The sequence below is a fragment of the Miscanthus floridulus genome, chromosome 2 (genome assembly GCF_019320115.1).
Source record: "Miscanthus floridulus cultivar M001 chromosome 2, ASM1932011v1, whole genome shotgun sequence".
NCBI lineage: Eukaryota > Viridiplantae > Streptophyta > Magnoliopsida > Poales > Poaceae > Miscanthus > Miscanthus floridulus.
Window position 1 is genome coordinate 42,654,866 of NC_089581.1, and position 14,530 is coordinate 42,669,395.

The 14,530-nt window shown below is 46.6% G+C and overlaps 1 protein-coding gene across 1 annotated transcript; it reads right to left on the reverse strand.

Annotated features, from left to right (window-relative positions):
• Positions 1 to 11,310: 11,310 nt before the first annotated feature.
• LOC136538612 (putative B3 domain-containing protein Os03g0621600) lies at positions 11,311 to 13,458 on the reverse strand. The gene is made up of 4 exons (XM_066530572.1): positions 13,342 to 13,458; positions 12,517 to 12,922; positions 12,225 to 12,394; positions 11,311 to 11,708 (listed from the first exon to the last, which is right to left on the reverse strand). The coding sequence occupies exons 1-4, from the start codon at positions 13,456 to 13,458 to the stop codon at positions 11,460 to 11,462; spliced, it is 942 nt and encodes a 313-aa protein (XP_066386669.1). The 3' UTR covers positions 11,311 to 11,459.
• Positions 13,459 to 14,530: the final 1,072 nt, after the last annotated feature.

Sequence of the window (14,530 nt, forward strand, 5' to 3'; positions counted from 1 at the left end):
CTGAAGATGGAAAAGAAGTCAACAATACATGGCACATCAGCCAACTAAGAAGATTCTATGCATGAAGACAACACAAGGAAGAACATAAATACAAGCCACAAAGAGATCAACGTTCATGATCAATAAAGATAGCGTTCCTCGACAACATATGTCTTATTATGGCTTTCCCCCAGTTGTTTTCACTAAGCATGTAAACGTTCATGATCAATAAAGATGGTATTCCTCGACAACAGATGTCTTATTACGAATCTTCTCGAGTTGTTTTCACTGAGCATACCGACTGAGAGCAAAAGAGCTGAAAAGATGCTTGAGCCCGCCGATGAGGGTAGCTAATAAGCTAACACCTGATCCAAAAAGCAAAATGGCATAAATCACGCCTGAGCATACCGGCTGAGAGCAAAATAGCTGAAAAGACGCTTGAGCCCGCCGATGAGGGTAGCTAATAAGCTAACACCAGATCCAAAAAGCAAAATGGCTGAAATTACGTCTGAGCATACCGGCTGAGAGCAAAAGAGCTGAAAAGAAGCTTGAGCCCGCCGATGAGGGTAGCTAATAAGCTAACACCCGATCCAAAAAGCAAAATGGCTAAAATCATGCTGAGCATATCGGCTGAGAGCAAAAGAGCTAAAAAGATGCTTGAGCCCGCCGATGAGGGTAGCTAATAAGGTAACACCCGATCCAAAAAGCAAAATGGCTGAAATCACGCCTGAGCATACCGGCTGAGAGCAAAAGAGCTGAAAAGATGCTGGAGCCCACCGATAAGGGTTGCTAATAAGCTAACACCCGAACCAATCCTAAGATGTTTCTACAACTAGACGAAAGCCAGACAAGCACCCAACAAATTAAGAAAGTTTGTCAAGACAACGATCCACAAAAACTGAGTTGTTTACACAGCACAGATGAAAGCCAGATAAGCACTCGACAAATCAAGAAAGTATGTCAAGACAATGATCTACAAATACCGAGCCGTTTACATAGCGTAGACAAAAACATGACAAGCACTTGACAAAATCAAAGACATCCAGGCAAGGAAGACATCAACAAAAAATAAAGGATCTTCATTCAAAAAAGAAGTATAATATCCTTATTACAGAGGCTGGAGTACTAAAGTCAAAATACATCAAGCATCGTCTTCAGGAGAAGAAATATCAATATCAAGATTATCTACAATCCTCCTAGCCAAATCTTCGACCTCAGGCTCCATCTTTTCAATAGCATCAAGATATTCTTGACTCTTGGCTTTCTCTGCAATCTTGGACAGGGGCATCTTCGGAGCAAGAACCCGGACCTGGGCAAGAACATTTCTGGTACAAAGTTGGGCGCACCTCTTCACGAACTCCTAGAAACGAGTCGGAACTTGGGGAATAAACTGAGCCCAAGATTGACCATCATCCGATGGAGTTCGAAGAAGATCGGCTACTGACCGAAATGATTTCCACAAAGCATTCCAGTTCTCAGTAGCCGTCGCCAACTTACCAGTCAAGACTTCAACCGTTTTTTGGACCTACACAAGATCCCTATTAGCTCCACGCCTAATCAACTTGGCAAGCGCGAGTTCTTCTTCAGCACGAGTAATTACCTCTTCAGCCCTGTTGTGACTATTGCGAGCAAGTGTCTTCATTTCCTCAATACCTCCGAGAGCTTCTGCTTTTCAACTCGGAGAGCTAAACCAGGCACCAAAAACAAGTCAACAGAAAGGAAAATTCAAATACAAAAGGAAACAAAAAGAACCTGCAATACCATTGCACTCATTCTTCATGGCCTCCACAGTTGCATCCCTCTGCTTTACTGCCTCAACCACCTAGGCACGAAGAGCTTTTTCCTCCTTTTGGTGCATTTGACGCTCGGTCTCCATCTCAGCCCGACAGAGGTCAAGCTCTGTTTTTAGGGCACTAACCTCAGAAGATAACTTTTTCTCGGCTTCAGTTGAGAAAAAGAAGCCGGTATGATCCTGAGAAAAAAGACTGAGCAAAAGAGAAAGAGAAAAAACAAAACATAAGAACAGAAGAAAAACGAACATCCAAAGAAAGAACTTTAGAAAAAACTTACCTAGAGTTTTTCCCCAAAAGAAGTCGCGAGGTTCCCTAGGCAGCGGTCAGCTCTGACAACCGATGAGTGGCATCGAATTGTTGCACCACATCATCATCCAAACGCTGAACGCCACTAGGAAGAGGAGCAGAGGGAGAAGCCGGCCGAGGCAAAGAAGACAAGACCAGGGCCGTACCCTAGGAAGCCCCGGCTGCCTCCTCAGATGGCTCCATTGCCATGGCCACGGTCACCTCCAGAGCCAGCAAATCAGCAGCTACGGAACCACCAGAGAACCCTGTCCCCCTCACAGCCACCTCACCGACCGCACATTCTGAGTCTAGAGACTCAGAACGCATGGGCGCACTAGAAGACTGACAAGAAGTCGACTGAGGGTTAAGGGAAGGCGAAGGCCTGCAAGATGATAAAGAAAATCGACGATAAGAATATGAATCAGAGAAGGGGAAAACAGAAGCAGAGAAACATAACCAGGATTCACTCACTTAGCTATCTTCTTCTTCATAAAACCCCAAGACCAATAGAAGACCTTAGAGGGGGAACTATAGAAGCAAAAATATCACCGCCACCTTGCAACGGAGTGGCATGGTCGGAACCGGAGCTCTAGAAGAACTCGAGGTCGACGACCGCTTACTACAAGAGAACAAGGTCAAAGTCAGAACAAAAAGAAGTGTTCAATAGCAGAAAAATAGGAAAACAACTCACCAACGCGTAACAAGGGCCGCATCATCCTCCTCCTCTTCCTCACTCTCAAGCATGGCAACCACAACGCCATCTAAAAAAGAAGAAAAGTACTCGGTTAGAGGCAAAAGCAAACAACAAAAAGACAAAACATATTAATATGCTCACGCTACCTATAACTTGAGTACCTGGACGAGTACTCGATTAGCGAGACTTCTTGGCGGCAGGCAAACCAAAAGAAGAACAATCCGCCCGCCCCCTTTTTCCGACACTATGGGGAGGTCAAGGAACTAGACGAGGAACATACTCTACATAGGTGTCAAGAACTGCGGAAAAAACACCAGGAAACATCATGGTGGTTTGAAACTTACTGGTTAAAGATGCCCCAGCAAGATTCTCCCCAAGCTCCACAATGGCAGGGCAATCATCAAGGGGGATCGGGTCAACGAAGTTACACCCCAATTCCTATAAAAGAGTAAAACAACCAGATGAGAACTATTAAGCGAAAAGTAGAGACAGCAAGGGAAATACAAAAAGTACCAGCATAAGAAAAAACAACTCATAGCAGGAGGCGGGTTGTTAGCATAGTACTCAGGGACAGTATGTGGGACGACGCTCACTCTCTTCAACATCTTCTGAAGGCGCTCGAGCACCTCCTCACCAGTCAACTCAAGGGCAGGGACCATACGAGAAGGGTCCTCCGCTCTAGAGTATTCAAAACCGTAGTTCTTTCGCTCCTTCAGAGGTTGAATATGGCGGCGAAGAAAACTAGAAATGATACTAAAGCCGGTCAAGTCTTGCTGTTTCAGAGCACATATCCTCTCCAAAAATGGCTTGATCGCCTGGAGCTCATCCACCGTCATAGGATTCTTTTCCCATCAGTCGTTAACCACGGGACCAGAAGAAGAATGGACAGCAAGAGGAGGGATCATATTGGCGACATAAAACCAGTCGGCACGCCAATCCCTCACAGAATCAACCAAGTCATAATCAAAGAATCTACCCTTACGACCCTGACGAAACTAAATCCCATAGACACCAAGAACATGGGTGTCATCGCTGTGGGGTTGGGGCTTCAGACAGAAGAAGTATCGAAAGAGAGAAAGAGAAGGAGTAATTCCAAGAAAAGTTTCACAAAGATGAACAAAAACAAAAAGATGAAGGACAACATTGGGAGTAAGATGGTTCAAGCTAATCCCAAAATAATTAAGGAAATGATGAAGAAAAGCAGAGGCAGGAAGGCAGAGTCCAGCACAGATAAAGGAGACAAAAAGAACAATCTCACCGGAGCCTAGAGTTGGGACCCGATGCTGGCCTGGAGCTCTCCACTTAGCAATCTCCTTGTCCTGGATCAGGCAATCACTGACAAGCTTGCGCAACTGATCCTCAGTCATAGTCAGAGCCAGCCAGACCTTCTGAGCAGCCCTCATGACCATGAATTCTTGATTTTCAATCACAGAAAGTGATGCCTCCTTGTCTACAAAGGTTGCCTGGGACTTGCTCGCTGATTTCTTCCTACCCATATACTAGCGAAAGCAATAAGGCACTAAGAAACGATGACGGTCAGGTGGCGGCGCTCAGATGACGGTGACAATGGCGATGGTGGAGTAAGAACTAGGGTTTCAAGGCAAAAAGCAGGGTAGTAAAGAAAAAGAAGAAAGAAGGCCTTTAAATATATTTTTACAGCAATAAAAATGCGGCCCATTAGGCCTATTTTAACACAGCATGTGAACGCAACGGTTCATTTCCCAACACAACTGACAAAGCTGAAATAACGGACAACACACTTCTACACAACGGTACAGTTCAACAGGCATATTTCAGACTTATCCATCCAGCACCAAGGCAGAGTTAACATATTGCTACAAAAAGAACTCATCAACAATGAAGCAACGAAGGGTTGCCTCGCAAGGAACACAAGAATTCGGTTCTTATAGAAAGAACTCAGGAATCTCACAAACAACCAGGACATCAGCAGAAAAAAGAATGACAACCCAGAAAACAAGATTCTTTCCATTATAAATGGCTTCAAAAATTATAAGATTACACATCTTACAAGACCCAACGAACTCGGTACTACGACGAGCAAGATAGCAAAAAGGAACCCGGACACGACTAGGCTCTGGAACGACTACGTGTTCCAAATTGCTACTCGGTAGAACAAACAGCACTCGGCTACACTATTTTCTTCAAAGGACGGACATAGTACATCCGAGGCAGAAGTCAGCAGCACGACAGGACAACATGGAACAGGGAAGCCCAGCAGGCATCTGTCTACCCAAGTTCAATGTGATAACAGACCAGGCGTTGATCTGCACTGGACAGTCGTAGGGCCAGCAAGGGGGATCTACCCAGAACTGCTGGATGAAGGAACGTATCCCGCATCATAAGACTTCCTCCAACTACCGCCACATACCTCCTGGTACAATGCCGCTACGAGATTAGTCTACCTCTAATCTCTATCACAAGACTCCCTCCAGCTATGACAAGATATACAAGAACTACAAGATACGCCCGGGGGCTGCTCTAATTCAGAAACTATCATATTCATGACTACGGAGATTGCAGACCACACAACAGAACGCTCGATGAATCAAAACAGCACACCAGGAGGGTATTTATAGACCAAAGAAGCGGTGCACATGGACCGGGAGCACCAACGGAACAAATCTAACAAAGGACACAGTGAAAAGACATAATTCAATGAAAGAGGACTCAGGCGTGAATGAACAGTACTCAAGGACAAGCATATTCGAAAGGATATACCAACACTGTACAACTCGTGAACAAACAGCATTTACACTCAACCACCACCATACAACTACATCTGACAACAGTAGACTACCAGAGAATATGCCAAGACCCTACATCTGAGTTCTTTCTGAATAAAAGAACTCGAATATATGCTTGGGGGCTGTAACAGGAGGCGCACATCACTCAGAAGACTTCTTCAAGACAGCAGTTTTCAAACGACATAAGATTCAAGACCCTCCAACTCTTTGTTCCAAATAGCAAGAGACTCGGGGGCTACACTCAGTGAGTGCACTTTTTCCTTCAAAAAAGCGCACGTCACCAAGAAGACTTCTTCAAGACAGACCGCTTCAAGGCCTCACGACAAAAAGAACCCGGACCGAGCTATATCCGAGTTCTTTTTGATTAAGAACCTGGGTATATGCTCGGGAGCCCTTCGATGAAGAATCAGAGCAATTTCAAGACAAGACCCTCCAGCTCCTTGTTCCAAATAGCAAGAGGCTCGGGGGCTACATCCAGATGGGAGTAATTTTTTCTTCAAAAAGCACACACCACTCGAAGATCCCAAGAAGCGCTACATGGTTTCACTCAAGAAAGCACTCAAACGATGCTTGTTGGGAGTAATTTTTTCTTCAAAAAGCACACACCACTCGAAGATCCCAAGAAGCGCTACATGATTTCACTCAAGAAAGCACTCGAACGACGCTTGTTCCTGCTCAGCAAGACCTGAAGGAACAAGATGAGGCTTCTAGAGCTCAACCATGAAGTGCTCGGGGGCTTGTCGATACGGGACCCATGGGATACCCCTCAAAGAAGGGAGAAGATCTAGTCTAACTAGGATTTCTTCCCCTATAATCTTAGTAGTAGTATTATTCTGTAATCCTACTAGGAACCTCATTGTAAACCGACTAGGACTCTGGCCTCCTGACTATATAAAGGAGGGCGGAGTTCCTAGAGAAATAACAGACAAGACAACACTTTACAATCAATCCAACGCAAAGGCTAACACCGAACTAGACGTAGGGCTATTACTCGATCATGGTCGAGGGCCCAAACCTAGATAAATCGACTATCTCTTACGTTTACCATCGAGTTCTGCATACGCCGAAGCCCGAACAAACTACCCCGAGTACCCCCGTGGCAGGCTATCGGTGGTGAAACATCGACAATGTCCTACATGCAACTCTACGTCTACACACCCGCTCCTACATGCTAGTGCGCCTACGCATGCAGTTGTGCGCCTCATGCCTGATGATGCCCGCCTCGTGCTTGGTGATGTGCATGCGTGGGGACCGCTATGCCCGCAGGGACCGCATCTGCATGCGCCCACTTCCTACGCCTATTAATGTTGCAACATGAAAGTACTTCTACAACATACGTCTTAAACAGGTGAAACATTTACAAACATAAGTTTGCAACATATGTGTATAGCAACTACAACATCCAGATAAACACATTTGCAACATATGTCTAAAATAGATGAAATATTTTGAATAGACGCTTGCAACATATGCAACATCTAGATGAAACACTTGCAAATAGGTCTGAAATAGGTGAAACATTTGGAACATACACTTCCAACATATAGTATAGCCACTCCATCATATGCAACATCTAGATAAAACACTTGCAACATATATATGAAATATTTGAAACATACACTTGCAACATACGTGTATATCCACCGCAACACATGCAACACCAGATCTACTTTTAGAACATTCAGATGAAACATAATAACATACATTTAAAACACATGAAACATACGTTGTAACATGTGCTCATCTACTTGTTGCCACCCAATGGAGGCTAGTTGTCGTGGCACGGGGGAGTGCAGCGCAAAGCACGAGTAGGGGCATGAGGCATGGACGACATGAGGCACGGGCGGGGTACGCGACATGAGGCATGAGGCGTAGGGCGCACACGACGTGAGGTGGATCTGGTGCGACCGTGCGAGGCGCAAGGTGTAGGGGAGCACGTCACGAGGTGGAGGCACGATGTTTTTTTAGAAAAGGTGCGAGGCGCGAGGTGGAGGGGCACACGGCGTAAGGCACGAGGCACAGGTGCACGTGGCGTGAGGCGGGTCTGTCCCGTCCAGACAGACGGAAGTCATGATAGGGGCTAGCGCCCGGACGTCCGAACGCTAGCCCCCATTTCGACGCCTGCTCCTGCCCCACCTGCTGTGCCCGTCCCACCTGCCACATATGTTGTTAAGCCTGCCTCACCTGCAACTCTACGCCTGCACGTCCCACATGCAACTGCTGAGCCTACACACCCGCCCTGTATGCTAGTGCGCCTACGTATGCAGTTGTGCGCCTCATGCCTATTGATGCCTGCCTCGTGCTTGCTGATACACATGTAGGTGGGGACCGCTATTCCTGTAGGGACCGTATCTGCATGTGCCTGCTTCCTACTCCTGCTAATATTGCAACACGAAAGTACTTCTGCAACATATGTTTGAAACAGGTGAAACATTTACAAACATACGTTTGCAACATAAGTGTATAGCAACTACAATATCCAAATAAACATATTTGCAACATACGTCTGAACTAGATGAAGCATTTCGAATAGACGCTTGCAGCATATGTCTAAAACATATGCAACGTCCAGATGAAACACTTGCAACAAAGGTCTGAAAAAGGTGAAACATTTGGAACATACACTTACAACATACACTTATAGCCACTGCAACATATGCAATATCCAGATAAAACACTTACAACATACAGATGAAACATTTGAAACATACACTTGTAGCATACTTGTATAGCCATTGCAACATATGCAAACCTAGATCATTTTGCAACATCTAGATGAAACATATATCTGAAATGCATGAAATATACGGTTGCAACATGTGTTTATTTATTTGCTGCCGCCCAATGGAGGCTAGTTGACGCAGCGCGGGGGAACGCAGCGCGAGGCGTGGGCGGAGCGCGACATGAGACACGAGCAGGGGCGCGAGGCATGGGTGGGGTGCGTGGCACGAGGCGCGAGGTGCGGGGCATACGTGGCGCGTGGCGGATTTGGTGCGACCGTGCGAGGTGCGAGGTATAGGGGCGCACAACGCGAGGCGGGAGGTTTTTTTTGGAAAGTGCGATGCACAAGAGGTAGGGGTGCACGGTTCGAAGCAGGAGGCGTAGTGGCGCGCGACGCGAGGTGGGTCCGTCCCGACGGGACGGACATCCTGGAGCATTACCGTAGTTAAAATGGACTCTGGAAGCCTGCGCAGAAGGTAAGAAGCCGTTCGTTCTTGTGGAGCTCAGCATCTCACTGAAGACAAGTGATTCTCATGGTTTCATGTAGTTGAAGAGATTTATTGCCTTTGTTCGTTTCCTCCAAATAAAACTAGCAGATCAGCAGGTCTAGGGTACTGTTACTTGCATTTTGAATTTTGATCTTGAGAAGTTGCGTTGACGCTCTGATGCATCTTCATGAAGATCTATGTTGTCCTTTGTGATGAATACTACGAAGTACTTGAAACTAATTGCTAGTTTGAATATTTTTTCTGAAGTATGTGTCGGGTACCGTAAAAAGGGGTCCTCTGAGCAAGAACCAAAAAAATCGCTTAGACCTCGTAAATATCGAAGCCAAGAGATAACCACAAGGCCTCGGACGAGGTACCGATTCTTCGACTCACCCGAGGCGGGCTTTGCCCAGAACGAAACCGTAAGGCCTCGGACGAGGTGCCGATTCTCCGCCTCGCCCGAGACCCCGCGCCGTAAGGCCTCGGACGAGGTACCGATTCTCCGCCTCGCCCGAGACCCCGCGCCGTAAGGCCTCGGACGAGGTACCGATTCTCCGCCTCGCCCGAGACCCCACGCCGTAAGGCCTCGGACGAGGTATCGATTCTCCGACTCGTCCGAGACCCCATGCCGTAAGGCCTCGGACGAGGTACCGATTCTCCGATTCTCCGACTCGCCCGAGGCCCCGCGCGTAAGGCCTCGGACGAGGTACCGATTCTCCGACTCGCCCGAGGCCCCGCCCGTAAGGCCTCGGACGAGGTACCGATTCTTCGCCTCGCCCGAGGCCCCGCGCCACAAGGCCTCGGACGAGGTACCGATTCTCCGCCTCGCCCGAGGCCCCGCGGCACGAGGCCTCGGACGAGGTACCGATTCTCCGACTTGCTCGAGGCCGGCTCGGCATCAACCCCGTCACCTCCGCCTTGACCGACTTCTCTGACAGGACGTCACATCCAACCAACGCGTCCAACTACTCCCGCGACGTCAGCCGAACGACGGCACGATACAGCGGAGTGGTCGATGAGACGGGAGTCACATCGACGCCATGCCGTCCAGGACAGGACGGGGCAGAGGTTACCGGCCGCTGTGCTCGGCACTGTGCCCACGACTGACACCCGTGCTGCACTGTGCTGCCTAACCCCTGCTCCAAGGACAGCGCGGCGTGGAAAGTCAAGTCCGGGTCCCTATAGCCTCGGAATCGACGTACAAGACCAGCTGCTCCCTCCGGGCCTCGGCTATCCGCTTCCGGGCTCCTGTAGCCTCGGGGCTCGTGCCCGCCGAGCCCCCCACAATGGTTCAGCCTCTGCACCGATTAGGTCTCGGCTCTCTATGTTGTCAGCACCCTGGGACCGGCACGTCGTCCGTAGTACGCGCCATGCCCTGCGTCAAGCCGCAGGAGCTCCCACGTCGTGCACAGGGCCAGGCTCCTATAGCCACGGAGTCAGCACACCCGCGCCGTCGCATCTACCTAGTCTCGGCTCTCCGCACCGGTCAAACATATAGTGACCAGCACGCCTCCAACAGATGAAGGCGCGCATGCCACCACAGGAGCTCCCACGTAGCACAGGATCAGGCGTGACCGGCGCGTCGCTCCAGTGCACCGAGGACAAGGCCGCTCCACCGACCATGCCGCCACAGTGACGAGCTACAGGGCTCGGACATACCGCCTCTGCTCACAAAACGCCACGTAACAAATCCATGTACCGCCCCTGTGCCTCCCTTCAACTATAAAAGGGAGTGACCAGGGCCGCTTCTAGGAAAGGGGACGGACACACGTGCAAGCAACGCACAACGCTCTATAACACACACGCTTCCTCACTGCAAGAGATCGACATCTCAAGCAACCCACGCCACTCTACGCAGAGACCTAGGACTAGCTCCCTCTCTCGCCCAGCTTGTAAGCCCCTACTACAAGCACCTCGGTGCAAGGAATACAAGATCGCTCTCTCAGACTGGACGTAGGGCACCTATTGCCTGAACCAGTATAAACCTTGTGTCTCTTTGCATCACCATCCAGAATTAGGGGCACATAGTACACTTTCACTAGTCGGTTGAGGGCTTGCCGGTCCAAAACACCGACAATATGACTATAAGCGCTTGTTTGGGGATTACATTAGAGCAAAATTCCAATGAAAACTAGTAGTAACCATCATAGAACAATGGTTCTCCTTTCTTTTGTTCCTTTTTTTTTTGGAGATGGTCTTTCTTGTAATGTACTGAAACACTGATGTAGCTCAGTAGAATGACCATATATTAAACTTTTTTTTTTTGATAAAAATCTATTAAAACGTTCGCATCTCTGTTTGTAAACCTGCAAGGTCATATGAGCCCTTTCTCACACAAAATGGCTCAATATCTGTGAACATTCAGTCTTTCTGCAAAACATAATTTGAGGCCGCAAATCTCTTTTCGCGCAGAGAAAAGATTATAGGACCGGAAATGAATGCACCCAAGTTCTTTTAGCAATTTGGTAAACTTCATATCTTTCACAAGCAAAATCATGGCTTGACGTTGCAGTAACTAATTGCATCACACTATCACCGCAGCAACATAAACATAGATGGATTACAAGTAAAACAGTCTGGACTTAGGCAGAACATGAGTTAACCAATTGCCCGAACAGGGGATGGACAAGCCATGTATACCAGCAGGGTAAGCTAGACACTAACCTAAAATCACTTCTACCACCATATTGCAAAAGCTAAGCTGGCACCAACAGCAGCAACTGCTTGCCAAATTTCATTTTGCGCGAATGACATGCACTTTCATCGTGTACTTTGTGTTTTCATGTAGCTCAAAGAGGCAGAGATCTCCCAGCTGCAACTTGTTGTCAGAAGCAAACTGTTTCCGCCCTTGCAAAAACCTTTTTGTTCCGGGGTTTCCCTTCTGAATTAGACACCGCACTTCCCAACTCTTGCCACAGCATTGAAGCATCAGTGTTTGGTCCTCAAATGGTAGATATACCTCAGCATATACTCTTGGCATGTCCTGATTGCAGTAGGGAAGTGTTAAAAGTTAACTGAAAATAGCTAAAGATGCTTGTAGATTGTAAATTTCTTCAAGGCACTTTGTTTAGAACTAGTAGTACTTCAAGGATTCAAAATTTGCTTGTAGATTGTAAATTTCTTCAAGGCACTTTGTTTAGAACTAGTAGTACTTCAAGGATTCAAAATTTGATCTTTCAGAAAAAAATCTAAAATTCTTTTAGGTTTTCTGATTTTATTCTATTGACCTGGCCAAGAAAAAAGGCGAGATGGATTATGTGGTTTAATTTGCTAGTAATGGATTTGCTGGGCCGTGGCTTAGTAGAAAAAAAGATGGTTATTGGCTGATTGGTAAGAAGTCCAGTTCTATTCCCACTGGTACTTCAGTTACCCTATCCTGTTTCTGAAGTTGTAGCCCGCTCCCTCATAAAGCAGAGAAATGCCTGTTCTCAACAACATACATTCAAATTGAAGCATAATGCAATAGAATATCAATCCAAGAACAAAGTTCCAAGCTCACCATAGTCTGAGCTCTTCCTTGAACATTGCTCTTCTTCATGATGCATCCGTAGATGGGGATTGTAGAAGTACTAGCTCGGACTTTCTCTTTCAGTTTCTTCATCTGCACACAGTTAAGATATGTTCCCCGTGGAAGGATGTAACCTGTGTCATAACATGAATTCTTATCTCCTACACACAAAAAAAGAGAAAGCAATGTGAAGTCAAAAGTCATGATCTGTAAAGTAAATCCTACTCAAGTTAGTTCAACATGGTGACTCATAACCTGATGTCGGATGGGGAGGTTGATGGACTAGTCTTAACATTCATACTTCCCTTCCTTTCCTTCCACGCTTTCCTTTTACTTCCATGGGATTCCATGGGAAGATCTTCAGAACTGCTTGAAATTTCAATATGCTCTTCCCTTCTTTCTCTGCCACGGATATGGTTTCTCTTCACAAGGCATGATGGCACTTTCTCGCAACAACTAAGATCAAATATCATAACCTTCAATCGAGAAGTCCCGTCGTACTTGAATACCAAGAAGTCCCCCATGTTCAAGTCATGGGCAGTAACAAACTCCATCCATCCCGTTTGAAGGACTACTTTGCCCAGATTCTTAGCTACTTCAACATCAAAAGTGTGTCCACAGCGTGATTCTAGCTTAACACTGTTTGGTATTAGCCCTCTGAAACGTTGCACGAATTTACCAGGTATGGCCTGCAGCAATAACACGCAGCAAGCTCTTATACATATCTTCAATTGAAGATACAGAGTAGTACATAGTTGCCCACATCTAAGGATCAAGTTTTATAAACTGATTATAACTATATTAATACGTCCAACATGTTAAAGAACCAATAAACGTTCTCAGGTTGCACAAGCATTCCTGTCAAAATCTGCATATATAGCTTCAGAAGTTCAGAACAATAATACAGCAGATATATCTTGGGTTTCAATCTGCGTCTACAACTACATGAGGCCAAATCTTTCCATTCAGGTTTCTTCTGGGACTTAGTTTTGGTAGCACATATAATTGCTAGCGCAATATCTGCACTTCTGAGCACGCAGAGATGGTGGTGACAGCAAAAGTTAAAAAATGAACACTTTCCAAGAACATAGTGGACTTGTAAACTTACCAATCGTTCACGAAAATCACCAACCAGAACCTTGAAGAAATACTTGTCCTTCTCATCCTTGTGATTCGAACAGAAATATGCATGCCTCTCCCTGCTTCTCTTACCCGGCTTTCTCATCTTTACCACGCCTACATCAAAGACAGTTGCATTCCGAGGGCACTTAATACTAATCGCAAAAAAAAAAGAATAAAAGTTCATGAGTGATATTTGATCATTTGGGAAGCCCAAGCTTCGTAAGAAATATGGAGACTACATACCTGCAGGTAGTTGATGCCAAGCCCAAGCTTGATGATAGCACGCGTCTGTCAACCGTGGTAAAACTGACCAGCCTTGAATCACCTGATGGAAGAATGGAGACGCCAATGGGTGTTTGTCTCTTTTAGAAGTTGTGGAACCGAGCAAACCCTAAATCCCTGTTCGCTTCGCTGAAAAGCCAGGCTGAAAAGTATGGTTCGCTAATTTGTTGTGAGAGAAAAAAAACTATACTACGGCTGATAAGCCAGACCGATAAGTTCAAGCGAACAGGGCACATTGCCAAGTCCCAACTCCCGGTTGTTTTAACTCGCAAACGGGTAACGCTCTGCGTTCACATCGTCTCAACTCTCAAGGGGTGCATTATAGGTACAGCCTTGAGTCTTGGCGCATGAGCTAGTGGCAAGCAATTCAAGCGTCACCATTATTAGACATACATACTCCACTAATCATCGGGACCATTAGCATTTCAAGCGTCGCCATTCTAACAGCATATATGGAGCTAGCATTGAAGCACATTAATCGACGGTACTGCACCTTTTGCATGAGGATGTATTGATCACCGGTATTGTTGCCCATATTCTTTTTCCCCTTTCATCCATCCGAATTCTGGAGGAACCATGCAGCATGGCATTTTCCAAGCCCATATTCACAGTGCTCTAGGGTACTATTCTCTAATTTTTTGAGTGGCAGGATCTCTTTATTTTTTTCCCGGAGACCAAACATGTTGGAGTAAACGCCCCAATTCCATTTCGACGGTCGTTCACCCGTTTCCAATTAGGCAAATGATCCAACCGAACGAGTCCACCATGGTCCCACGCGCACACGTTGCTCCTTGCCTTTTTCTGTTACATATTGCTCCTTGCCTTGCACGCAAACTACAGGTGCGTCCATCTTTCTCTTTTTTTTTCTACCTTTTTCCTTTACCTTTTTTTCT

Coding starts and splice junctions, on each gene's coding strand:
- LOC136538612 (XM_066530572.1), bottom strand. CDS start 13,458: ATGAGAAAGCCGGGTAAGAGAAGCAGGGAGAGGCATGCATATTTCTGT. Junction 12,923..13,341: donor GTGATTTTCGTGAACGATTG/GTAAGTTTACAA, acceptor TTATTGCTGCAG/GCCATACCTGGTAAATTCGT. Junction 11,709..12,224: donor AAGGAAGAGCTCAGACTATG/GTGAGCTTGGAA, acceptor TACTGCAATCAG/GACATGCCAAGAGTATATGC.